Source organism: Myodes glareolus, chromosome 27 (assembly GCF_982192425.1).
Source record: "Myodes glareolus chromosome 27, mMyoGla1.1, whole genome shotgun sequence".
Lineage (NCBI taxonomy): Eukaryota > Metazoa > Chordata > Mammalia > Rodentia > Cricetidae > Myodes > Myodes glareolus.
Genome location: NC_142052.1, coordinates 17,881,569 through 17,907,243, shown reverse-complemented (window position 1 = coordinate 17,907,243; position 25,675 = coordinate 17,881,569). Strand labels below are relative to the sequence as shown.

The 25,675-nt window shown below is 39.6% G+C and overlaps 1 protein-coding gene across 2 annotated transcripts in view; it reads right to left on the bottom strand.

Moving 5' to 3' along the window:
• Positions 1-482: 482 nt before the first annotated feature.
• Positions 483-25,675, bottom strand: part of LOC146889352 (kinetochore protein NDC80 homolog) — a 44,129-nt gene continuing 18,936 nt past the window's right edge. For both annotated transcript variants that reach the window (XM_087902374.1, XM_087902375.1), the window contains 8 exons: positions 25,352-25,496; positions 21,410-21,615; positions 19,122-19,274; positions 15,543-15,632; positions 12,929-13,021; positions 11,668-11,798; positions 10,428-10,530; positions 483-753 (listed from right to left, as the gene is read on the bottom strand). In XM_087902374.1, coding sequence (XP_087758500.1) covers positions 616-753; positions 10,428-10,530; positions 11,668-11,798; positions 12,929-13,021; positions 15,543-15,632; positions 19,122-19,274; positions 21,410-21,615; positions 25,352-25,496 — 1,059 coding nt within the window. In that variant the 3' untranslated portion in view covers positions 483-615. The remainder of the gene's footprint in view (positions 754-10,427; positions 10,531-11,667; positions 11,799-12,928; positions 13,022-15,542; positions 15,633-19,121; positions 19,275-21,409; positions 21,616-25,351; positions 25,497-25,675) is intronic.

Sequence of the window (25,675 nt, the reverse complement as noted above, 5' to 3'; positions counted from 1 at the left end):
ACTTTGCGGTAGTGTAGCCTCCCTTAGACTGCCCACAGCTCTTCGGTGGTAAAGGTGTTTGTGAGTTGCCCATGCTGTCAGTGGGTGGCACTCTTCATGGTCTAAGTGCTGGTATGTTGTCCAGGAGGTTTCCTGGTGCTGTAGCTGCCTTGAGTTATTTGCCATCTTAAAAGTGACCCCAATGAACTCACTGATTCACTACCTGGATTGGGATGGAATCCTTTCTTTCGTTTGTTACCTTTTTCATGTGGGTGAAGGAAGGCTTCTTCCCACCCTCTGAGAAAAAAAGTCACAAGGACCTGAGAGTCAATATGTCTGGCTCTGCAGGCCAAGTGGTGTCTTCTTTAAATTGTTTAATGAGATCGCCATGGGCAAGTACTTGCAGAAAGGCAGTGAATGGGTCTAACTTAGTTCACACTGTAGTCTGCTAACTCCCGGTTTAGCCCATATCATGTACTTTCATCAGAAATGAGTCACAGAAATGGAGAAAAAAAACTCACACTTTATTAATGTACTTTATTAACTGTCTGTTACAGTTAAAAAGCTAATCTACTAAGTTACCACAATTTTAAGTTAATATATGCCAGATACAATAGAGCCACCATCAATTTATCTTCATTCACTCGGAGTCTTAAATAGAGCAGCACTACTCTTGTACTTCTTGGCAATCTCTTTGATATTTTCCAAAAGGTCTTCAGACATGCATCCTTCATAGTCTCCATCTGCTTTTGCAATCTGTTCTTCAAGGTGTTTCTAGAGGAAACAATTCACAACTCTTAATGCACAAACATGAATTTTGCTTCAAGTGTGACATTTACATATAAGAATGACATTTGTAAATTAAGAAAAGTATCAGGTGGATGCAATAGTAGATGACTGTAAACTCATCACAAGAGAGGCTGAGACAGGAGGATCACAGTTTAACATGTCTCAGCTGCCAAAAAAAGGCCACCTCAAAAGAAAAAAATATTCTTGTGTTCACATGCATTCTATTTTCTTTTTCTCTCAATTTTTTTTTTTTTTGGGGTTGAGACAAGGTTTCATTGTGTATGTCTAGGTGTCCTTGAACTCCCCTTATAGACCAGGCTCTCCTCAAATTCAAATGGATCCCACCTGCCTCTGGCTCCCGAATGCTGGGATTAAAGGCTTGTTCCATCACCGACCAGCACATTCTATTTTATTGAATGATATTCTCTACTTTCCCCAGAGATAACCTAAGTGATAAGTTTTTTATTATTTCTAATCCTCTCAGAGCTATGTGCATTTATGACATGCAGTCATTTGTGCAGATGTTTCTGTGAATAGACAGCACATACTAAGAACAGTCTCATGATAATACAATCTCTAACACAACCTGGTTTTGTATAAGAACATTATAATGTTTACAACCAACCCAGTTGCTGCCTTGCGACATATCTTCAAATGTAACCCCCTCATTATGCAACATATAACTATATTGGGACTTGGTTTTAAATTTTATTACATTATATGTAATGTATGAATTTTTTGCTGGCATTTTTTGTTTTTGTTATTTGAAGATAAGTCATCACTCTAACTCAAGGTGGCCTGGAATCATGGTAACCTTGCTTCCTCAGTCTCCAGTCTTCTTGCTTCCAGTTCTAGAGGGTTAGGATTACAGATATGTAAAACCATTATGCCCAGGGATTTCTTGGTATGCTACAGGTCATTCACATTGATGCATATAGCTATAGTTTTATTCATACATTGCTAGATTGTAGTCATAATCTTTTTTTCCCCCAGAGATCCACCTGCCTCTGCTTCCTGAGTGCTGGGATTTAAGGCATGCACCAACCCTGCTTGGCTGATCTTGTTGTTTTTTTTTTTTTTTTTTTTTTTTTTTTAGACAATGTCTCCCTCTGTAATTCAGGCTAGTGTCAAACCTGTGATCCTTCTGCTGGGGCCTATGTGGTACTGGGATTATAGTCATCTGCCATTCACTAGGTCTAGCCTTAAGATAAGGATCTTGACATTCCAAGTACAGGAATTACAGAATGTGTTACCATGATGGTTAAGAAGTCCTTAATTTTAAACCGGGCAGTGGTGACACACACCTTTAAACCCAGCACTAGGGAGGCAGAGGCAGGTGGATCTCTATGAGTTTGAGGCCAGCCTGGTCTATAAGAGCTAGTTCCAGGACAGGTTCCAAAGCTACAGAGAAACCCTGTCTTGAACCCTCCCACACACACACACACACAAAAAAAAAAAAAAAAGGAAAAGATTTTTTTTTTTTGTTCCGGGTAGTGGTTATGTGGTTGTGCAGGTCTCTAGTTTGAGGCCAGCCTGGTCTACAGAGAAAGTTCCAGGATAGTCAAGGCAACACTGAAAAACCCTGTCTCACAAAACTTCCTTTTTCTGTCTTATTTAATAGCACTTTATAAGCCCATGAGTTGTAAAGGTAGTCTTATAATCTAGCCCCACATTAGATTGATAGTCCATCTGGACCTGAGTTCTGTGGAAGGCAGGATCCAACACCATCAGACAGTAATTTGTTACCTTCGGTCTTCTACAGTGCTCCCTTCTCACATATCAATTTGGTTTCTGTGCTTATACATCTATTTTGGGACCTTTTTGATTTTTGAGAAAGGGGTTCTTTCTGTGTACCCTTGGGTCTGCTGGAATTCAGAAATTCCACCTGTCTTCCTCCTGAGTGCTGGGATTGAAAGCGTGTACCCTTCCTCCTGAGTGAGATTGAAGGCGCGGACCACCACTGTCCAGCTTACTTTTTGAATCTTAGACAAAGGCCAAGTATGAATAGCAATCATATTGCCTCAGCATTGCTTCGGAAATGCTGGTATTAGAGTCACGAACATTGTGCCTAACTTACTTCCACACAGCCCCTCCCAGCCGAGTGTGATGTATGTGTTTGTAGGTTATGCACATGAACAAAACACTACTTTATAAAATATAAAAATGGTTTCCAGGAGACAAGATTCTTTTAATAAATCACTAGTTTCTGTCAAAATAAAATTTGTCTCCATGACCACAAATGAACAGACTGCAACTGCACAGAGTGTACCAAGACGTGAGTGACCAGCTCCACAGCTGGATAGGTCCTTGGTATGGGGCAAACCCCAGAACCTCTCTACCTGCCTCAGCTTCACTAGCCAGCCAACAGGGAAGCCATCTGCAAGCAGGCTGCTCCAACATCCCCTGCATCGATCAGACCCTGCAACCTACAAGTTCCATTCTGCCCCTATGCCCAATCATCCCCGGAGAACTTAGCGGCTCTCTAAGAAACAGACAGCAACTGCACAGAGCAGACCAAGAGCGGCTCCCTAAGACATTGACAGTAACTGCAACAGTTGGTCTGAGAGAGGATCCCTGAGACACAGACACAGGATTGGACCAAGACGCAAAGACACTGCTGGCACCAATTGGAGAAGAAGAGATGGGTAGGCACCAATGCAAGAATTCATTCAACAATCTCAAAAGCAACATGGTAACACCAAAACTCAGTGGTCATACAACAGGAAGACCTGATCATCCTAACTCAGAAGCAGCAGAAAAAAAACCTTAAGTGTAACTTTATGAAGATTACACAGAACCTTAAAGAGGAAATGAAAAATTCCCTTAAAAAATAGAGTAAAATGTAGCAAAAGAAAGACAAACAGAAAATTGGAAGAAATTAATAAATCTCTTAAAGAAATCCAAGAAAACCAAGAAAAATTAAACAGGTGAAGCAAACAGTTCAAGACTTAAAAAATTAAATAGAGACAATAAAGAAAATACAAACCATGGGAATTCTGGAAATGGAAAATCTGGGTAAATGAACAGAAGCTATAGATGTTAGCATAGCCAACAAAATGCAAGAAATGGAAAAGAAAATCTCAGGCGTTGAAGATACAATAGAAGAAAAATAAAATGTTAAATCCAACAAATTCTTAACACAAAATATCCAGGAAATCTGGACACCATGAAAAGATCAAATCTAAGAAGAATAGGGATATCCCAAATAAGAAAATCGCACAAGTTAACATCACCAATGATGAAAACTAAATTAACAGGAGATAGCAAACAGTGGTTATTAATATTCATTAATGTAAATGAACTCAACTCACCTATAAAAAGGCACAGGCTAACAGATTGGATATGAAAAAAAAATCAATCCTTTTTACGCATACAAGAAACAAATCTCAATCTCATAGACAGACATCATCTCAGAGTAAAAGGTTGGGAGAAAATATACCAATCAAATGAACCTAAGAAACTAACGGGTGTAGCTATCCTAATATCTAACAAAATAGACTTCAAGCTAAAATCAAACAAAATAAACAAAGAAGGTTTATTAGTCACACAGTCATATTAGTCACAGGAAAAATCCATCAAGAGGAAATCTCTATACTGAACATCTATGCCCCAAATACAAGGGCACCCTCATAAGTCAAAGAAAAACTTCTAAAGCTTGAATCATACATTAAATTCTACACACTAATAGTTCGAGCTTCAACACTCCCTCTCACCACTGGACAGGTCATTTCGACAAAGAATGAACAGGGAAATAAGAGAACTAACAGATGTTATGACTCAAATGGACGTAACAGACATCTATAGAATATTCCATCCAAGAAATAAAGATTATACTTTTTTCACAGCACCTCATCGAACCTCCTCAATAATTGACCACATACTCAGTAACAAGACAAACATCCACAAATACAAGAAAATTGGAATAACCCAATGTACCTTATCAGATCACCATGGCATAAAACTAGAAAACAATAGCAACACTAATTTCAGAAAACCCAACAACACATGGAAATTAAACAATGCTCACCTGAATCATAAATGGGTCAAGGAAGAAATTAAGGGAGAAATTAAAGACTTCCTAAAATTCAATGAAAATGACCACACAACATACCCAAATTTATAAGACACAATGAAAGCAATGTTAAGAGGCAAGTTCATAGCACTAAACACCCAGCTAAAGAAGCTGGAAAAATCTGACACTATTGAATTTACAGAACATTTGAAAACTTTAGAACAAAAAGAAGCAAACCCACCTAAGAGAACTAGTCCACAAGAAATAATGAAAGTTCCAGTTGAAATCATAAAAAGAAACAAAGAAAACAATACAAAGAATCAATGAGACAATGAGCTGGTTCTTCGAGAAAAATCAACAAAATAGACAAACCTTTATCCAAACTAAACAAAAGGCAGAGAGAGAATATACAAATTAGCAAAATCAGAAATGAAAAGGGGGACATAACAACAGACACAGAGAATCATCAGGCCATATTTCAAAAACCTGTACTCCACAATATTGGAAAACTTAAAGGAAATGGACAATTTTCTGGTTAATATCACTTACCATAATTAAATCAAGACCAGATAAGCAAATTAAAAAGACCCATAACTGCTAAAGAAATAGAAACTGCCATCAAAAGTCTCCCAACTGAAAAAAGCCAAGGAAGGACCAGACGGTTTCAGCTCAGAATTCTACAAAACTTTCAAAGAACTACTGCCAATACTCCTCAAATTATTCCACACAATAGAAACAGAAGGAACATTGCCAAACTCTTTTATGAGCTTACAAATAACCTGACACCCAAACCACAGAAAGACATTACGAAGAAAGAGAATTACAGACCAATCTCACTCATGAACATTGATGCAAAAATACTAAATTACTGGCAAATCGAACCCAAGAACACATTAGAACCATCATCCACCATGATCAAATCAGCATCATACCACAGATGCAGGGATGATTCAACATTAGAAAATCTGTCAACGTAATCTACCATATAAACTAGCTGAAATAAAAACCACACGATCATTTCATTAGATGCTGAAAAAGCTTTTGAAAAAATACAACATCCCTTCATGATAAAGGTCTTGGAGAGACCAGGGATACAAGGAACATATCTAAACATAATTAAGACAATATACTGCAAGCCAACAACCAACATCAAACTAAATGCAGAGAAACTCCCAGTGATTCCACTGAAATCAGGAACAAGACAAGGTTCTCCACTCTCTCCATACCTATTCAATATAGTTCTTGAGGTCCTAGCTAGAGTAACAAGACACCAAAAGGAGATCAAGGGGATACAAAATGGAAAAGAAGAAGTCCAACCCTCCCTGTTTTCTGATGATATGATAGTTTACATAAGTGATCCCAAGAATTCTACCAAGGAACTTCTATAACTTATAAACACTTTCAGCAATGTAGCAGGATACAAGATTAACTCAAAAAAATCAGTAGCTCTCCTGTACACAGACGATAAAAGGGCAGGGGAAGAAATCAGAGAATCAACACCCTTCACAATAACCACAAATAGCAAGTAGATCCCCAGGCATGGGACACCCAGAATCCCTCTAGAGTCAAACATCACCCCTGTCATCATCCAACTATAAAGTCCAATTCAACATATCATGGGGGCCCAATATCCATTCTCTCTCCAAAGTCTCAGGGCTCTCTGATCTCTTAAGTCAAAACATCAGTGGAGCCTACCACTTGGTTCAGGACCTCTGACTTTTAACTCAGCAGTAGTTCCCCTTCATCCAGTGCTACCCAATCCTTATACTCTCCTCTCCACTATCCCTTCAAAAACCTCCCATTTTTCTGTCTCTGACCTCAAAGATGCCTTCTTTTCTATTCCTCTAGACCACCAGTCACAAAATATCATTGCCTTTCCTTGGACTGACCCAGACACCCATGTCTCTACCCAGCTCACTTGAACCATCCTGGAAACTCCAGGGATTCCAGGAGAGCCCACATTTATTTGGCTGAACTCTAGCCTCTGACTCACTCTCTTGTCACTCCCTAAATCTAAACTCATACAGTACGCAGATATCTTCTCCTTTGTAGTCCATCCCTGCACATTAGCCAAGCAGATGCCTTGGCCCTATTGAACTTTCTGTCCAGCCTCTCTAAGGTCCAGTTATCCACTTCTCTGGTTACTCATTTGGGATTAGCCATCACTCCAACTCATAAGGCCATTACCCTAGATAGAAAGCACTTAATCTAGTCACTCACAGTTCCTAACACAAAGGATGAAATCCTATCTTTCCTAAGTATGCCAGGCTTCCTTCACTCCTGGATTCCTTCTTTCTCTCTTCTTGCCCATCCCCTATATAAAGGAGCCCTTGGCCCCTCACATGAACCTCTTCTAGCCCATTACTAAGTCATTTTGTAAGCTTCAACCTGCACTTCTTCAGGCTCCAGCACTAAACCTTCCAGATTTAACTCGCCCTTTCTCTCTCTGTGTTACTGAAAAGGGGTCTTGGGTCACCATCTGAATCCATCCTTTGTACCTGTTGCATACTTGTCAAAAAAACTAGACCAGACTATGCAAGGCTGGGTACGTAGCTGCGAGCTCTGGCTGAAGCTGAACTGCTTATAAGCAAATCAAAGAAGTTAACCTTTGGGTCACCTATTACTGCTCTTTCTCCTCACCACCAGTCACATCTAATATACAAGGGACATCAAAACACTACCTCTCTCCCGAGTTCTCTCCCTTCAGATAGCATTGGTACAAGATACAATACTAACTTTTTAATCATGTCCACTTTCTAACATTTCAAATCTCCTCCAACCAATCTTGAAATACTCCCTACTGCAATCGTACAGTGAGATCCTAGAAGAGTTACGACCTTATCCCATACATATAGAGAAAGGAGCACTACTCAGGCTATCCGTGGTATACCAATGGCAGCTCCCTCCTATATGAAGGAGGATGTAAAGCAGGATATGCTGTTGTTTCAACCAGAGTGGTTGAAGAGCGGGCCCATCCAGACCACAACACAGATCAGCAGGCTGAATTAATGGCTCTAACCCGTGTCTGTCAATTTCCAATCCCTAAATCTATATATATATACAGACTCTAATAATACTTTCATATTCTCTTGTCACATGTAGCTATCTGGAGAGAACGGGGCTTTTAACAACAAATGAAGTACCATAACTCATTCAGACCAAATTATAGCCCTATTAGAGGCCTCCCATCTTCCACAGCTGTAGGAATTGCCCACTGTTGATCACATCAAACAATTCCATTATTTCCATGGGAACTAACTGAGCTGATGAGGCAGCTAGAGCTGCAGCTCTTGGAAATCTGGATCCTTCTCACACACTACAAGACACTCTCCTCTTACAATCAATCTTTTTTCCCCAGGTACTCAACAAATCTTGTCCTGTTTACACCAGATCTTTCATGCCAATAGCCAGGCTTTGCCTCACTATCAAAACTCATTTACAGCTCACCTCTGAGGATCTGTCCTAAAGACTATCACAGTTTCATGTAAAATTTGCCAAACCTCTATTCAGAGCTCTAAGCAGCAGAGTCCCCCTTTGCCCAATCAGCAGGCAGGGGATTCCTCCCTGGATCATACTGGTAGCTCAAATTTCACACACATGCCCACAGTTAGACCTTTCAGATACCTTCTAGTTCCAGTAGACACACTCTCAGGATGGGTAGAAGTCTTCCCTACCATAATAAAGGATCACACACAGTTTCTAGTCTCCGTTTCGGGAATCATTCCCCATTTTATAATCCCCACATTCCTTCATTCATATAACAACCCTGAATTCACTTCAGAAGCCTCAAAGCCAAGGCCCTTAATAGCCCATGCTGTTTTCACATCCCCTACCATCCCCAAACTTCAGAAAAAGTTGAACAATCCAATCATTTCCTCAAACACATTGTTATCAAACTCTCTCAAGAGCTAAATACTGATTGGATGAAACACCTAGCATTAGCTCTCCTGCAATTAAGAGTCTTTCCAAAGAAACCCCTTTTTATCTCCCCTTTTGAACTCATGTATGGAGGGCCGATTATGCCTCCTGGTCTTACATCCAAGCCATTACCCCTTCCCGAACACCCCTTACCCCTTTGCTCCACTATCTTCATACTCTTATTTGGAATTTCACCAATCATCATAGGCCTCAACCCCTCCCAGATCCCCTTCCCTCTCCAATTAACAATGGGGATTTAGTTCTCTCTCCGCCAGGACAAAATTTCCATCCTCTTGCTCCAAAATGGACAGGCGTCTTCAGGGTAATCCCTACTACTCCAACTGCTGCTGAATTTAAGGATTTCCCTCACTGGATTAATCTTTCCCATTTCAAACCGTTTACACCATCAGCTCAAAACAACCTTTTGACACCCAGCAAGACTTTGCCCTCTTAAGCTTCAGAAGATACCAAAACTGAACAGCCTCCCTCCGGTCTTAGAAAAATGAGACCTCACACATCCAAATGTGTCAAGACTCAAGCCCACCCCTATTGGGTTATGCCCCACCTCTTCTCATTCTATATCATACACTCCCTATCTCAACGTGTGGAATTTGAGGTTCAGCAAACATACTCAATCTGGTGTAGTGAAGGATAAGACCCAACAGTTCCAAATGGATCTTCAAAACCTAGCCAGTGGATCATTAAAAGTCAGATATGGAACTGGATGCTACCCTCCTTAACCCCTCTTTCCTTAACTCTTAGTTTTACTAATTATGCCCTGTCTCATAAACCTCTTGTCTAAATTTCTTCAACAACAAATCCAAAGGATTTCTAACCAGACTTTGAACAAGTTACTATTGCAGGATTACCAGCCTATAGCTACAGAACCAGAGGCCTGTGCATCCAGTTATATCCTGGGGATGAAGATCAAGATTGTCCCAAGAACTTCAATTCCCCAATTCAGCAGGAAGTAGTCTCATGAAAAAAAAAAATCATCCCCTTTCTAATCCCTCTGTTATTTATTAAAAAATAAAAAAGGGAATGTAGGTTAAAAGGGAAAATTGGAATAGGAAACTAACCAATCACCGAGCACCCTGACTCTGAACCCAAAGCCAGTGAGGGAAACACACCTGACTTTGGATTGGATACCTGAACCAGGGAAAGAAACATCTTTATTCCTGAACCCAAGACTAAAGTTACATGCTCTGACTCTGAAGCTAGTGTCAAAGAAACAGAAACTGCCCCTAGAATTAGAGCCAGACAAAGAAATATGCCCTGGTCCTAAGATAAGAGACACCAGTCTAACAGCATGGGGAGCTGGCCCACTGAATATGGGTGGCAATTGAATGACTGGGGCAGACTGTGGGGCAACTGGCAGTGAGAGCAAAATTCATCTCTACTGCTTTGACTGACTTTTTGGAACCCATTCTCCTTGTAGGGATACTTTGCTCAGCCTAGGTAGTGGGGAGAGCAGTGGTCCTGCCTCAAAGCAATGTGCTAGATTTTGTTGACTTCTCATGGGAAGCCTTACATTTTGTGGAGTGGATGGGGGATGGTGTGGGAGGATGTTGGAGGGAGCAGGAGGAGGGGAGGCAGTGGGAACTGGGATTGCTATGTAAAATATTAAAGGATAGTTTTTTTCAAATAAATAAAGAAAAAAAGGAAAATTTGTTATTCAGTTCCTATAGAAACAAAGCATCTGGAATTCAGCGAAAAGCTTCATACTTACTTCCAAAGACCCAACATGTGTAGCAACCATCTCTAAAAGATGCTGTAAGTTACTTCCCACTTTTCTCCTTTCTTCAGCTGTGCTTTGAAGAACCAGTTGGTATCTACAGAATTAAAATAGAAAAAAACACTTGTTTAATATCTAGTAAATAAATGAATAAATTAGTACAGTGTAGTAACCTGAGCAAAATGCAAATTTTGCATTTATATATCTTACTATTTTCCCTGAGAAATATTTGGTGAATATAGAAAACCATGCCTGGCCATAAGTGGTGGTACACGCCTTTAATCCCAGCTATCAGGAGGCAGAGATGGGCGGATATCTGTGGGTTTGACCAGCCTGGTCTACAGAGTTGAGTTCCAGGACAGGCTTCAAAGTTACAGAGAAACCCTGTCCACCCCCACTTCCAAGAAAACCATGCCTTGTAGAATCCATCCAAATGCCATTATGTAAGCACACTGCTCAGATCTCTACCAGCTGCTTCCGTTCACTAGATGTGTGGTCAGCTACCCTGATGCTATGACTCTCCATTCCATTTCAGACGAATGTTCCACCTGTTCACCCAAGCGCTAGGCTACAGTGCCTGCCTGGCCTTGAAGGTCTTAAGTTGAAGAGTTCCATGTTTATTGCATTATATACGCATTTCTGAATTATTTAAGATGTCTACAGCCAGGTGTGGTGGAGCATGCCTTTAGTCCCAGCAAAGTCAGGCAGTCTGAACTACATAATGTGTTCCAGAATAGCAGGGGCTATATATAATAAAATATTCTATCTCAAAAACAAAACAATAGCTGCTTGGTGGTGGCTCACATCTTTAATACCAGAACTTGGGAGGCAAAGACAATCATATCTCTGTGAGTCACGGCCAGCTTGGTCTACAGATCAGGACAGTCTCCAAGCTACACAAAGAAACCCTGTCTCGAAAAACCAAAAACCAAAAAGAACAAAAAACCCATAAAAACAAAAAAGCCAAAAACCAAAAACAAGCAGAAAAATAACAAAAAAACCAAACCAACCAACCAAACAAAAAAATGGATTCATTTCCAGGCATTAAAAGCTATTTAATAATCTAGCTGAGCAATTACTCTAATAGTGGCATAAAGTATCTTAATTTTTTGGCTTAAATCCTTAAAATATCATTTTTTGCACCCCAAATAGTTTCATACTAGGAATTAAAGATAAAAAACAGGAAGCAGCTTTACAAAGTATAAAGAATCAGATCTTGGCGAGGTGAACTTACTCCCGCTGGACAGCCTCTAGCTCATCCATGGCTTCACTGAGGCCCTCGTTCACAGCACTCTCCAGTAGGTGCTTGTGTTTCTCCAGGGATTCCAGCTCCCTGGCACACTTCTCATCTTGTTCCTCAGCCTCCTAAAGGAGAAAAATCATTTTTTTAATTCATATTCCATTTGCTAAAGGCAGAGCTAAGTAAAGTAGGTTAAGCATAAAAAAAACCCAGAACATTGCATTATTTATGTTTCCAAGTTGTTGACTGCCTTCTTTAACTGTTCCAGTGGGGACTCCATATGATAAGCACAATTGTGCCCCTTTCAGGAGGATTCTGTGTAGCACTCTATTTAACAATGTTTCAAGTCTAACATAAGGAAACTTGGTACTTTGATTAATATTTCACACACATATTAACTATGTTTAGCAAAATTAGTTCCAATCACTCTCAGATTCCTAGGTTTGTGATGCTGAAGTATGGACTTATAAAGTCTTTCACTTGAGTGCTTTCAAGAATAATCTTAACTTTTCATTCAAGGAATATGATAAAAGTAAAAATAATAGGTACATATTTCACATGTCATGTGCAGATCAGATTTTGATTTACAATTTCCAAAAATTCTACATTTCACAAAAAGCATCCTGTATATAATATAGAGCAATACAAACGTTTCTATTTGTGATACTTTGCTGGTATAAATAATAATGGCACTGTTGCAAAACTTAATTGTATGATGGCCCATGAATGAGGTCTCAATACCTGTCTGGGAAAATTCAGGGTTGGATAGAACACTGAAAGTCAGTTTTACACCTTAACTACCATCTGGAGCTCTTATGAATAGACTGAAATTTAGTTGGGAAAGTAAGTTTGCAATGATTTTTTTTTCAAGACTTATTTATTATGTACATAGTGTTCTGCCTGCATCACAGAAGAAGGTATGAGGTCTCATTATAGATGGTTGTGAGCCACTATGTGGATGTTTGAACCACAATGGGACTCAGGACCACTGGGAGAGCAGCCAGAGCTCTTAACCTTTGAGCCATCTCTCCAGCCTTTGAAATGATTCTTAATGGACAATTACTTATGCCCAGGTGGGTCTCAAATCTGTGCCAATCCTCCCATGGGGTCTTCTAAATGTTGGGACTACAGGTATGATGACACCACACCTGGCTCTTTTGCTGAGTTTTGAGGCCTCCTCTCAGCTTTTGTATACCGCCACATCCAGCTAAGATTTCAGACTCGAGTCAGATGAACACACGGGTCAAGCTCCTACCTTAACTTTTTGTTGATAAAGGTCGTCCAGCTTTTGCACCTCTTCCTTCAGCATCCTCACATTTCTCCTGCTCTCTGTCTTCATGGTGTTCAGCTTGACAGACATCAAAATTAACATTTAACATTATGAAACTGTTGTATTTGCTTTTATGCATATTTATTTATTGTGTATGTGAGCACTTTGCGAGCATGGGTATGCCTGGTGCCCAAGAAGGTAAGAGGGAGTCAGATTCTTTGAGACTGGTGTCAACAGATGGTTGTAAGCTGCCATGTGGATGTTGAGAATCAAACCTGGGCTCTTTTCGAGAGCAACAAGTACTGTTAACCGATGAGCAACTCCCCCGTCCTTGTTTGTCTTTAAAGAAGTACTAAATTTGTTAAGATTCGATTTTATGTATTGGAGTCTTTTGCATTTACGTATGTATGTATACTATGTGCATACCAGGTGCCTATGGAGTCCAGAAGAGGACATCAAATACCTGGAATTACAGCTACAAGGGGATGTGAGCTGCCATATGGGTGCTGGTAACTGAACCTGTGTCCTCTGCAAGAGTGGCAAGTGCTCTTAATCATGGAGTCATCTTTCCAGCCCTAGCACCTACTTCATTTTTCTTTTCATTGAACATAGATGTCAAAAACATACATTAGGAAAGAGCCTCTTTAACAGATGGTGCTGAGAAAACTGGGTATGTACCTCTAGGAAAATGAAATCAGGTCTCGAGTCTCACACTACATGAAACATTGAAAATAGATCAAAGACTTCATGTGAAGACAGGGCATGCTGAAACTGCAGGGAAGACACATCAACTATGTCCTGTGTCAACAATCATCCTACGCAGAGGCAGGAACTTCTGAATGGACTGTGACAGCAGAGAACACAATCCAAGGACTGACACATGGGATTATAGCAAATTAAAATCCTGCCTAACAATGGAAGCAACCTCACAACTGAAGAGACAGCTTAGAGGTTTGAGAAATCATTGCCAACTCTGTATCTGATAGGGTCTATTATGTAAAAACAGCCAAAATTAAACCAAGTCTAATCCACACATGAGGTAATAAAGTGAGCAGACAGTTCTCAAGGGAAGAAATAGAAATGGCCAATGATATTTGATGAAGGGTTCAACATCCTAAGCCATCAGGGAAAGGTGAATTCAAAATGATTTATAATGCCACCTTATTAGCTCAGAATGACTTTCAAAAAGAAAACAGTTGACAACAAATGCCAGAAGGAATCTGGGGAAAGAGGAACCTTTACTCACTGCTAGTGAGAATATAAATTGCAGCTACTGTGGAAATCAGTAAGTAGATTTGTGAAAATTGAGAAAGTGGTGGTTGAGATGGCTAAGTGAAGAGCACTGGCTGCTCTTACAGAGGACCTGGGTTTGGTTCACAGCATCCACTTGGTAGCTCACAACCGTCTATAACTCCAGTTCAAGGGAATCCTCTTCTGGCCTCCACAGGCACCAGGGATGTACACGTGTATGCAGGAAACATACTCACACACATAAAAATAAAGATAAACAACCTAAGCTATCACATGATCTGGCTACATGCCTCAGTGATTAAGAGCACTTCTTGTTCTTCCAGAGGACCAGCATAAGATTCCCAACACTCACACTGGACTATTCACAACCACCTATAACACCAGCCCTAGGAGGGTCTGACATCGCTCATCTCTGTGGGCACATGCACACACATGCATATATACACATATTGAAAATAATAAAAATGACATTTGCAGGAAAATGGGTCAAATTGCAATTTAGAATGTTAACTTAAATAAACTGTTTTCAGATATGTACTATGTTTTCTCTCATATGTGGAGACTTAATTTAAGTTTCTATGTGTGAGTGGGTTGGTGTACATGTGTGGATGAAACTAGAGAAACTAGAGAAAAAAACTAGAGAGAGAAAAAGAGACCTGAAGGGTTTGGGTACAGGGGCCCTGAATGTGATAATGCAACATTGTATTGGGAAAGCAGAAAGTAGGTTGTTGTAGGCAATGGAAAAACAGCAAGAAAGGGACACAGGGGAGGGGAAGGCAAAGGCCAGAAGGCAAGGTGTGGAAGAAGAAAGCATGTAAAAAAATGCCATTATGAAATCTACTACTTTGTAGCTAACTTAATAATCTTATAATAAAAAATACTTGTTTTTATAGCCATCGTCCCACTTGAAATGGAGTCCAGGGGGTAGGTGTTGTGCTATATTAGTACAGAGACATCTATTACAGTACCAGGCACATGGTCATGCAGAAAGCATTTGCTGAGCCAGTTGTTGCCATGCATGCATCTAATTCCAGCATTTAGAGGACTAAGTAAGGCCCGAAGATTGTGGGCTAGAGACTCACCTATACTGAGCAAGACCTTGTTTTATATAAGAAAAACATATTTGCCAAATACATTTGATGCAATTATTGAGCTTTGCATTTTCTGTCTGTCAGAGGCAGAAAGATCTCTATGAGTTCAAGGCCAGTGTGGTCTACAGAGTGAATTCCACCAACAGCCAGAGCTACTCAGAGATATCCTGTCTCAGACAAACCAGAATTTAAACCACGTTGCTTAGCAATCACAAGTCACACTTGATGCTAGGCTGCATTACATGCACCACACTTACTTGCTCTAAAGTGTCCTCCAGAGCAATCTTTTTATTTAAAGCTTTGCTAATTTCTTCCTCGCTTTCATTCAAGAGTTCTTTGAGAGGTACCTAGAAAATATATGAAATATGGGAGTCAAGATATATTATAAAATTCCCACGAGGTATGATTATATTATGATCTAACACAGTTTCAGAGAAAAAAAACAAAGCCATGACATTTTAAATATAATATATCATTGGTAAGAAAACATCTTCTTTTTTTGAAGCCAAGGTTTAGGAAAGAAAAACAGCTGGTCTTAACCTTCTTCCAAGTGCTAGGATTACGGGTATCCATCACAGTGCCTGACAGTCCATTTCTTTCTGTTTGTAGGTCTGGATGTGTGAGTACAGGTCCTTGCAGAGGCCAGAGTTGGGTCTCCCTGGAGCTGGAGCTACAAGAGGCTATGAGGTGACTGATGTGGGTGATGGGAATGGAATCTGGGCCTCCTCCAAGAGCAGTAAACAATCTTAACTATGAGCCATCTCTCCAGCCCCCATTTCTCTTTATACCTTGCAAAAGATTCTAGTTGTACTTCTATTTATCTTCTAACCTGCTGATTTTATTTCAACACTATACTGCATTGAGAAAACTGAGGTAATACCCACTTTAAAATGATTAAATAGAAATAGTTATGTTAAATTTAACCTGAAACTAAACTTTCTATACAACTAGTATATACAAACAGTATACAATTCAGTGGATGTAGTATACTTACATTGTTATCTAAATGCCATTTGTACTTTAAACATATTTCATTACTCCAAAAAGAAAATGCCATATGTCATTATGTATTAATTCTTTTTGTTTCTGTTTTTAGGAGACAGGGATTCTCTATGTATTTCTGGCTGTCCTAGAACTCACTATGTAGATCAGGCTGGCCTCAAAGTTAGAGATCCACATGTACCTGCCTCCTGCGTACTGGGATTATAGCCTTGTGTAATCACACCTGGCTCTCAAGTAAGTCTTTTAAAGCTATTATTGACTTCTAGTTTTAATCAGGTCCTTTTTTATGCTGTCCATCCCAGAAATTCTACAACAAACATGGGCTCTACCACTGAATATAAACCCAACTTCTTGTAATGGGTGTGGTTGCACATGCCTGTAACCACAGCAATCTGAGGCCACTCTGGACTATGAGTTACAGTTTCAACAAAACCAAAACAGGATGTGAAAGATGGCTCAGTGGGTAAAGAGCTTGCTAATCAAGCCTGGAGACCTGAGTTGGATCCTCAGAAACCACCTAAGGTGGAGGAGAGAACTAACCTCCACATGTGTGTCATGGAATGCACTCTCCCACATGTCTTTTCACACTCTAATAAAGAGCAAAACAAATGAATATTCTTGCCAAACCCCAAACAGCACAACACGACAAAACAAAAATCACCCCACGCCTGTTGTTTGAGACTCAATGCCTTTTTACAACTGTCTTCCAATTGGCTGGGATGACAGATGCTCTCCTTCATTCCTATTTCTGCTCTATCCCTTATGTACTTATTTATATTAATTTTGTGGATACATGTGCATGTGGAATGTAGATGCCCATAGAGGCCGGAGACAAGGGATTCTCCTGGAACTGGAGTAAAATCAGGTGTGAATTAGTTGCAGTAGGCACTGGACATCGAATCTGGGATGTCTCTACAGGCAATGCATGTTCTTAACCACTGAGCTTTCTCTCCAGCATCCTACGTCTACGCCCACTGCTCATTACTGTATAAAATATTTCTAGAGTTTAAGTAAATTTTATGAACATATTCTTTGTGCATAAATACCTTTTACAAGATTATTTAAATCAGGTAATTATTTTCTTGCAGCAGTAATATGAAACCATTCAAAGTAGTAATGTGCCAAATCAGCCAGCTACCTGGCTACTGACAGAAATCAATGTATTAGCCTGGTGGTGGTGGTGCACACCTTCAATCTCAGCACTTGAGAGGCAGAGGCAGAGGCAGAGGCAGACGCAGGCAGATCTCTGTTAGTTCGAGGCCAGCCTGGTCTACAGAGCGAGTTCCAGGACAGACAGGACTACACAGAGAAACTCTGTCTTGAAAAACAACAACAACAAAAAACAACCAAAAGAAGTCAATATGCGTAGTTTGACAACTAATGGCTTGCAAAACCAGTAAGAAATGATTTACTGTGTGTACTTTCTTTTCTTAATTGACAGTAAATCTAAACTGAGTGTAGTGTTGTACCCTTTTAATTCCAGTACCTGGAAGAGACTGAGGCCAGTCTGGTCTAACAGGCAGTTCCAGGAGAGCAGGAAGTACACAGTAACATCCTGGAGTAGATGTAGAAGTGGAGCTGCTGTGGCACACATCCGAAGTCCCAGCACTTAGGAGGCTGAGATAGTAGCACTGTCTTGAGTTGAGATCCAGCCAGGCTACATGGGAAGTTGTAGACCACAGTAAGATCTTGTCTAAACGCTACTGAAAAGTGGGTATGTGTAATTAAAGCTGGCTTGATTTAAGCAATGTCTGCTCATTAGTAAACCACTATCTCTGAGAAGATAAGGTTCCCCTTGGATATTTTATCTCCAGCACACAGCTGGGCTGGAATACACTCCGTACACAGTATACACATGGTATGGTAGGTGATCCCTGACCCTGCTTAGCTTTTGATTAGATAAGGCAGGTTCAAGGGGATGGACATGGTCTGGATGAACAATTCTCTAGGGAAAAATGCATAGCATTTGACTCAACATATTTGAATTCCAAAGGTAAGTATTTTGCTTTTTTTTTTTAATTTTTATTTATTTATTTATTTGTTTTTTTTTTTGTTTTTTGAGACAGGGTTTCTCGGTAGCTTTAGAGCCTGGCCTGGAACTAGCTCTTGAAGACCAGGCTGGCCTCGAACTCACAGATATCCGCCTGCCTCTGCCTCCCGAGTGCTGGGATTAAAGGCATGTGCCACCACCGCCTGGCAGTCAAAGGTAAGTATTTTAAAGGTGGTATTTTAGTATCAGCAATAAATCTGTGACACTTGTGAATAAATCTAAAATTTTAACATAGCCATAAGAATGTTTTCTCAAAATTATCTCCTTGATCGTTTCAAAATTAGGAACAGTTTTTTTGTTGTTGATTACTGACTTTTTTCCTTTTTCTGCCTTGAAAAATAATTCATTATACTTTATACCTTCCTGTGTGTGCTTGTACTAGAACTATTCCCACAAGCGTACCACAGAGACTTCATCTTTCAAGATTTCCCTGAAGGGCTACCACTCTCCAGTCTGGCTTGAAGAACTGATCTGGTAACTAACCTTGTAAGTTTTACCATGAGTAAAGTAGGCACCTGACATTTGCTAATGATGATCTTCCAGGAGGGACTGAAGGTAACTAGAAAACAGAGCTTACCTCAGATTGTTGACATAGTCCTGATAAGTTTTACTTGTAACCAATATTTTAACGGATAGTTGGATGAAGTAAAGGAGGCAGAGAGGAAAAGACTTTTAAAGTCAAAAATCAGGTGTGAAATAAGACGTCTATCACTCAGAAGAAAGTGCTTCTTCTCAGTCCAGTCCTACGGCACTATGGTAAAGTGAGGTTTGGACACAGACTTACATAAACTTGAGCCCTGTATTTGACAAGGCATTTGGCACCAGCTTCAGGATTAAACTTAATTTCAAAGTCATAACCTTTGGAATTCTCAGCACCTTTGGGAATAAGCTTTAACTTTCTAGCCAATTTGTGGTAGTCTGCTAATTGTGCTTCGATCTGGAAGAGAACACAAAACGAAATGTTAAAAATAAAGCAGTCCTAGACTGTGTGGTTTTCAATTGTCATTTCTATAACTCTACACAAGCTGTTATGCCAGTTTTTAGTAGTTTGATAATTAAAGGATAGTAATCTTAAAATATAGAAATGAAAAGTTTGGACAATAACTCTAAGGCTGTAATTAATGAGCAGTATACCATTGTTCATTTACTCCATATAAATTAGAGTAAATCCATGTTTTGTTACAAACTAAAACTTACATTCTCAAACCTAGATAAAAATATGAAATGAGACCAAAGTTTAGAGCTGGGCACACCTTTAATCCCAACATTTGGCAGGCACAGGCAGGTAGATTTTTGTGAGTTTGAGGTCAGACTGGTCTACAGAGAGAGTTCCAAGACAACCAGAGTTACATACAGAGAACACTCGGTCTGGAAACACACACACACACACAGAAAACCAAAAACAAAACAAAAAACCCAAAGTGTGTGAGGGGAACCCAAAACTTACATTTGACACTATTAACACATTTTAATTACCCCAAATAAAAGAAATAGATAATTCACACTTCAAAGTATTATCTTAACTATATTGAAAAATTTTTAGTAGTTCACATTTCTCTGTCCTTCAAGGGTACATCTGTTACCAGGATGGTGTTCTTTCCCTCTAATGGAGTCCCTAGTTTTTCCAAACTCTTTATTTACTTTAGAATGTGACCTATCTGTTCACTCTTACTAGCTGAATGTAAGCTCTATAGAATCTGATATATATCTTTGTGTGTGTGTGTGTGTGTGTGTGTGTGTGTGTGTCTGTGTGTATCTCCTCCTCTGGCCCTAGAACACAGCCTGGCAGTTTCTGTTCTCTTCTGTTGCTCTGTAGGCCCAATCAGTGGTCTGTTCTACGGCTTCTGGCTCCTCTTTTCAGTCTAATGAAAAAGCTTTCAGGAGTTCACTGCTTATGTTTCTAGTTCTTTCTCCCATTATTAGTTCCCACAGTCAACACTTCTGATGATCTAGATGGCAGTTGCAACTGTTAAATTTCACAAGAGTTCTAGATGGTTATACTACCAGACTTAACAAGTAGGGCAAAAATTTAGTACAGAAAAAAAGGTTACAGATGCATTGTTTAGGTGAGTTTTTGTAACATAAACAGACCTTTGATACACTCAGCTCTCGGGTACCGAGCCCACGAAGTTCTTTACTCATGGCCGGAATTGGACCCCTCCCTAGGCCACTACTTACCTACCTGCTAGATGATTTTCTTCCTTCAGAGTGCTCAACCAAAAAATAATGCTATTCCTTTTAGTGGCATAAACCCAATGTTTACTTATTCCAGAGATTTATAACCTCTCCCTTCTTACACAGCCTCTGAGAGATAAGGTACTCTGAAGTAACTCACTTCAGATTAACTGATGTGGTCGAATTAAACTTCATTTTCTTTTCTTTCTTTTTTTTTTTTCAAGACAGGGTTTCTCTGTAGCTTTAGACTGTCCTGGAACTTGCTCTGTAGACTAGGCTGGCCTTGAACTCACAGGCCTCTCTCTGCCACTTAATTTTTCTAAAGAAGCAAGTGGAGGCTATAAAAGGTTATGTGATGCAGACTATGCATGCTGTTAATAAGAAATTACAGACTAAAGCTAACTCAAGTTTGACCAAATTCTAGGCTCAAAGACTGAATGCCACATCCTTTTCATTAGTATTATGTATTGAACTTGATACCATGAGCATGCTAAGCGTATGTTCCCTAATGACGCTAGCTCTTATAAATGTGCATACAGATGTATACCTATTTCCTTTATACCCAGGGATGGAGCTTACATATCAGGATTAGGAGATAAGGGAAGATAAATGACTACTTACACTGAACTGCTTGTTCACTCTATGTCAGAATCACATACATACATTTATTTATTTGCTGAGATCTTAGTTCATCACCAGAAAACCAAGTTTATCTTAAATATGACTGATAAATAATAGAGGTGCTGATGAGCTGGCATAGGATATGAGTGTTTTAGCTGTGCTAAATGTCAGTGTTAGAAAAATTTATCCCTCTACCTACTGAATTCCCCTTGGTTACACAGGCCTTTCCTAAGGTCTTCTGTGATGAGTGGTCACTCAGAATACAGTATGACTTACCGCCTCTTTGCCTCTGGCATATTTTAATTCCTCATTCCACATTAGTTGCTGTTCAGTCTCTAGGTCTTTGGTTAATTTATTAATGGTCTGCTGCAATTCATTTTTTTCATGATTTATTCTCTCGATGTCTGCAACTGAGTATTTTTGGTTATCAACTATATTCTGTAGCCGAGCATTCTCCTGTCTCATTGCTTCACATTCTAATTCTGCAAGAGAAGAAACAAAAGCTTTCAAAAAAATTAAAAAAAAAAACTCTACAGAGAAACCGATGGCACCATTTAAGATTATTTGTCAACTTTATACATATACATCCTCTCTTATGGATAAGTGATCCTACCCCATTAATGACATAAGCCATACAACTAGAGCTTTAGGTTGATATCTTCCATGGTTGCCTTACTACAGTTTCAGAAAGAAGGGTCTGACATATTGTGGCTCCATCCAAAGTTACATTTAAAACTTGTAAACTGGCATAGTTCAACTTTCTTAATGTTATTTTAAATGCTTCTAATACTCTTTTATAAATCTGAACTATTCAGAAATGTGGTTTTTACACAATCGTTGGTAAACTCTACCTCTGAGCTGGCTTAAGTAACTTTATGCCTCTATTATGTCTCTGCACAAAAGCAAGATAGATCTACAGAATCTAAGTATGTCCTACTCATTTGTAGTCATGAATGGCTTTAAGTAATCAAGGAAGTTAACCTAGTCAGAGAATTAAAACAAATGACAGATGATATTACTCTCTCATCTACTCAGTCGGCAATTTTTGGATGTAATATTCTCCTAAGAATAAGGAGATCCTGAAGAGGTGTGGTTGGTAAAGAGTTTGTGGTGCGAGAAAAAGAGGGCCTGAGTTTAGACCCAGCACCCACATAAAAGATGGTCATGGGGTACGCATCTGTGACCCTCATGTTATGGGTGGACGGCGGACAGAAACAGATCCCTAGAGGTCAGTGGCAGCCAGCCTAGCTGAACAGATAAGCACCCAATTTAGAGAGATGCCATGGTTCAAAGTAAGGTGCAGAGTGATCAAGGAAGACGTAGGTGTTAATCTCCATTTTCCACATGTATGCACGTACCGCACATGTACATAAACACACACATAGACATACATACACTCACAAAAAGAAGATATTTACTAATTCTTTTGATTATGTGTAAAGAAAAGTATAATATTAGTATTGGTTTAATTACATTGGGACTAAGAGAATAGTCTATGATATGGAATAGCAAAGGACATTGATAGGGGCTAAGAAAACAGTAAGTGTTCATTTATGCAAACACAATATGTACAATTGTAGTATTTTGTATAAACTTGATTTTAGTATATACTATGTGACAATTATAAGCCTTGGTTTTGTAGATGATCAGAACTACATAGACTAAGGGTTAAATCCAAATCTCTAAGGACCATTTAAACGATCTACATATGATAGACATAAACTGGGAAATCCTGAAGGAAGAAACTGCAGAATTCTAGGAAATCTGCAGCTCTCCTTATATTTATTTTTAAACTCTAGTTTAATGGTTCTGTGACTGAAGTCAACATCTGCTCTGTTTCTGGCATCACAGAAGTTAACAAGGTCTATGTGCCATAGTATTTTCCAAAGCTTAACTACAGTTGGCATGTGCTCCTGAATCCAATGTTAGGAAGACACAGGACACTCAGGGGCACCCTTTGCTGTGCTGTTGCATGTAGAGGATGGGGCACGTGCAGCTTTCTACTTTGTTTTTAATCCACTTCAGCAGCGGACTTGTTTACATGGCACTGCTAGAGGATACAACAGTTACAGGCAACAGAAGGAGGCAGAGATCAAGAGTCTAGTTGGTTAGGGCCACTGAGATGCTCAGCAGGAAGAGTCCTTGCTGAGCAAGCCTGCCAAACTGAGTGAGATTGGCACCCAGAACTATGTAAAGCTGCAAGGAGAGAATGGACTGCAAGAGTTGTCCTTTTACCTCCACTTGTATCCTGTGGCATGTCCTCACACATATAACATACACATACTAAATAAAATATAAAAAGGGATCTGGCTTATAATGTAAAACAATATATTTATATAGAATATATTAGAATGAACCATAAATATATAAAATTATAGTTTTTATTATACATAATATATAGTTATAAATTTATATATAATGTATTATTAAATTAAAAACACATACAGGTTCATATTCAGAGGACGTCTGTTCTTAGAAAAGGTTGTCTATTGGCTCCAAAAAGCCCTGTGCTTAAGCCAGACAGAAACAGCAGTGCACACCTATAATCCTAGTATCTACGCTGAGGTAGGTGGACAGTCAAGAGTGGAGGCCAACCGGGCTTGCTCAGTAAGACTGTTCAAAACCAAAAAAGTCATGTACTGAGAACGCTGGAAGTTACAGTGGGCTAGGAAGGGCTACATATGTCTCGAACATGTAAATATCACCTTCTCTGGAAAATGGTCTTCACACAAGTGATTGGGAATGCTGACATGAGAGAACCCCGGAGTATGCAGGTGTGCCTTAAATATCACCATAGGTATCACTGTAAGACAGAGGCAAATGAAGAGTTCATGTAGATAGGAAGATGGAGACACAGGGACCAGAGAGATGGTCAGCAGTTGAAGCACTTAGTGTTCTTCCAGAAGGCCCAGGTTTAGTTGCCAGGGCCTACATGGGTAGCTTACAACCATCTGTGACTCCAGTCCCAGAAGATCTGACACCCTCTTCTGACCTGAGGGTATCAGGTAGACATGTGGTACACATAAACTTAACGTACACATAAAAATTTAAAAAAACTATCTCAGCAGTGATGGCACACACCTTTAATCCCAGTACTAGGGAGGTGGATCTCTGTGAGTTCAAGGCCAGCCTGGTCTACAAAGAGAGTTCCAAGACAGCTAGGACTACACAGGGAAACCCTATGTCGGAAGTAAAAACCAAACAAACCAAATAAAAAAAAATGAGAGAGAGAGACAAGAAAAGACAAAGACAGAGGACAGAGGGAGAAGGGTGTGGTGGCAATTAATAATTCTAATTTTGGAGGCAAGGTTTTGGGTTTGAGGCTAGCTTGGGCTATGTATTATTACGGCTCCCTGAAGGCTAGGACCAGAGGCTGGGGCCAATACAAAACCAGCATGGGATACAAATAGTCTTAAAAATGGAAGAAAAGAGGATGCAGGGAAAAGACAGTAAGAAGATGGAGGTACAGATTAGAGTTATGTGGACAAAAACCCAGGTATGCTGTCAATCATAGACGCTTAAAACCAGATTCTTCCTGAGTCCTTTGGTAAGCACATATAATTATTATTTGGTGCGAGACAATTGTCAATATTCTGTCAATTATGTTTTAAATAAATGCTGATTGGCCAGTAGCCAGGCAGGAAGTAGAGGTGTGTCAAGGAGAACAGAAGAATTCTGGAAAGGAGGAAGCCCATTCCTCCCCAGTCCTGTCCCAGTCATAGAAGGAAGATATGATTGCGCCGCTGAAAAAAGTACTGAGCCATGTGGCTATCTTAGATAAGAACAATGGGTTAATATAAGGTATAAGAGTTAATAAGAAGCCTGAGCTAATGGGCCAATCAGTTTATCATTACTATAGACCTCAGAGGGATTTCTTTGGGGATAAACAGCTGTGGGACCTGGTGGGAAGACAGAAACCAGGCAGGACAAAAACCTGGACAACAATTATTATTTTGGTTTTTTGAGACAGGGTCTCACGATACAGCTCTGGCTGTCCTGTCACTCATTTTGTAGACCCGGCTGGCTTCAAACTCACAGAGATCCACCTGCCTCTGCTTCCCATGTGCTAGGATTAAAGGTGTGTGCTACTGCGCCTGGATGAATGAGCTATACTGAAAACTTGATAACTGCTGCAGAAAGTTATCAAAGAAGGAAAGGATCACATAGCTGTTTACGAGGCCCAAAGGACAATCTACATGATCCTTTAGCTCTGCTTACGTAGTCTCCCAATTTCTTCATCAAGACCACTAAGTTTCTGGTCTAGGACAGATGAATGTGACTCCAAACTGCTCATGTATGCTTTATACTTTTGAACATCTGCTTGCAAGGAAGTTTTCAGTTTCTTCAATGATACTAGACGATTCTAGAAGAAAAAAAAATATATTAAGTTAGTTATTTTTACCAAGAAGCATTCTGTATTTTAAAGAAAGCAATATTATTTACACTTACCTTAGAGGAAGTCAAAAGAACTAAAAAAAAACTTCAGTATTACTACTGAAATGTAATAATTTAATGAAAGACTTCAGTTTAGGATAGGGAAAG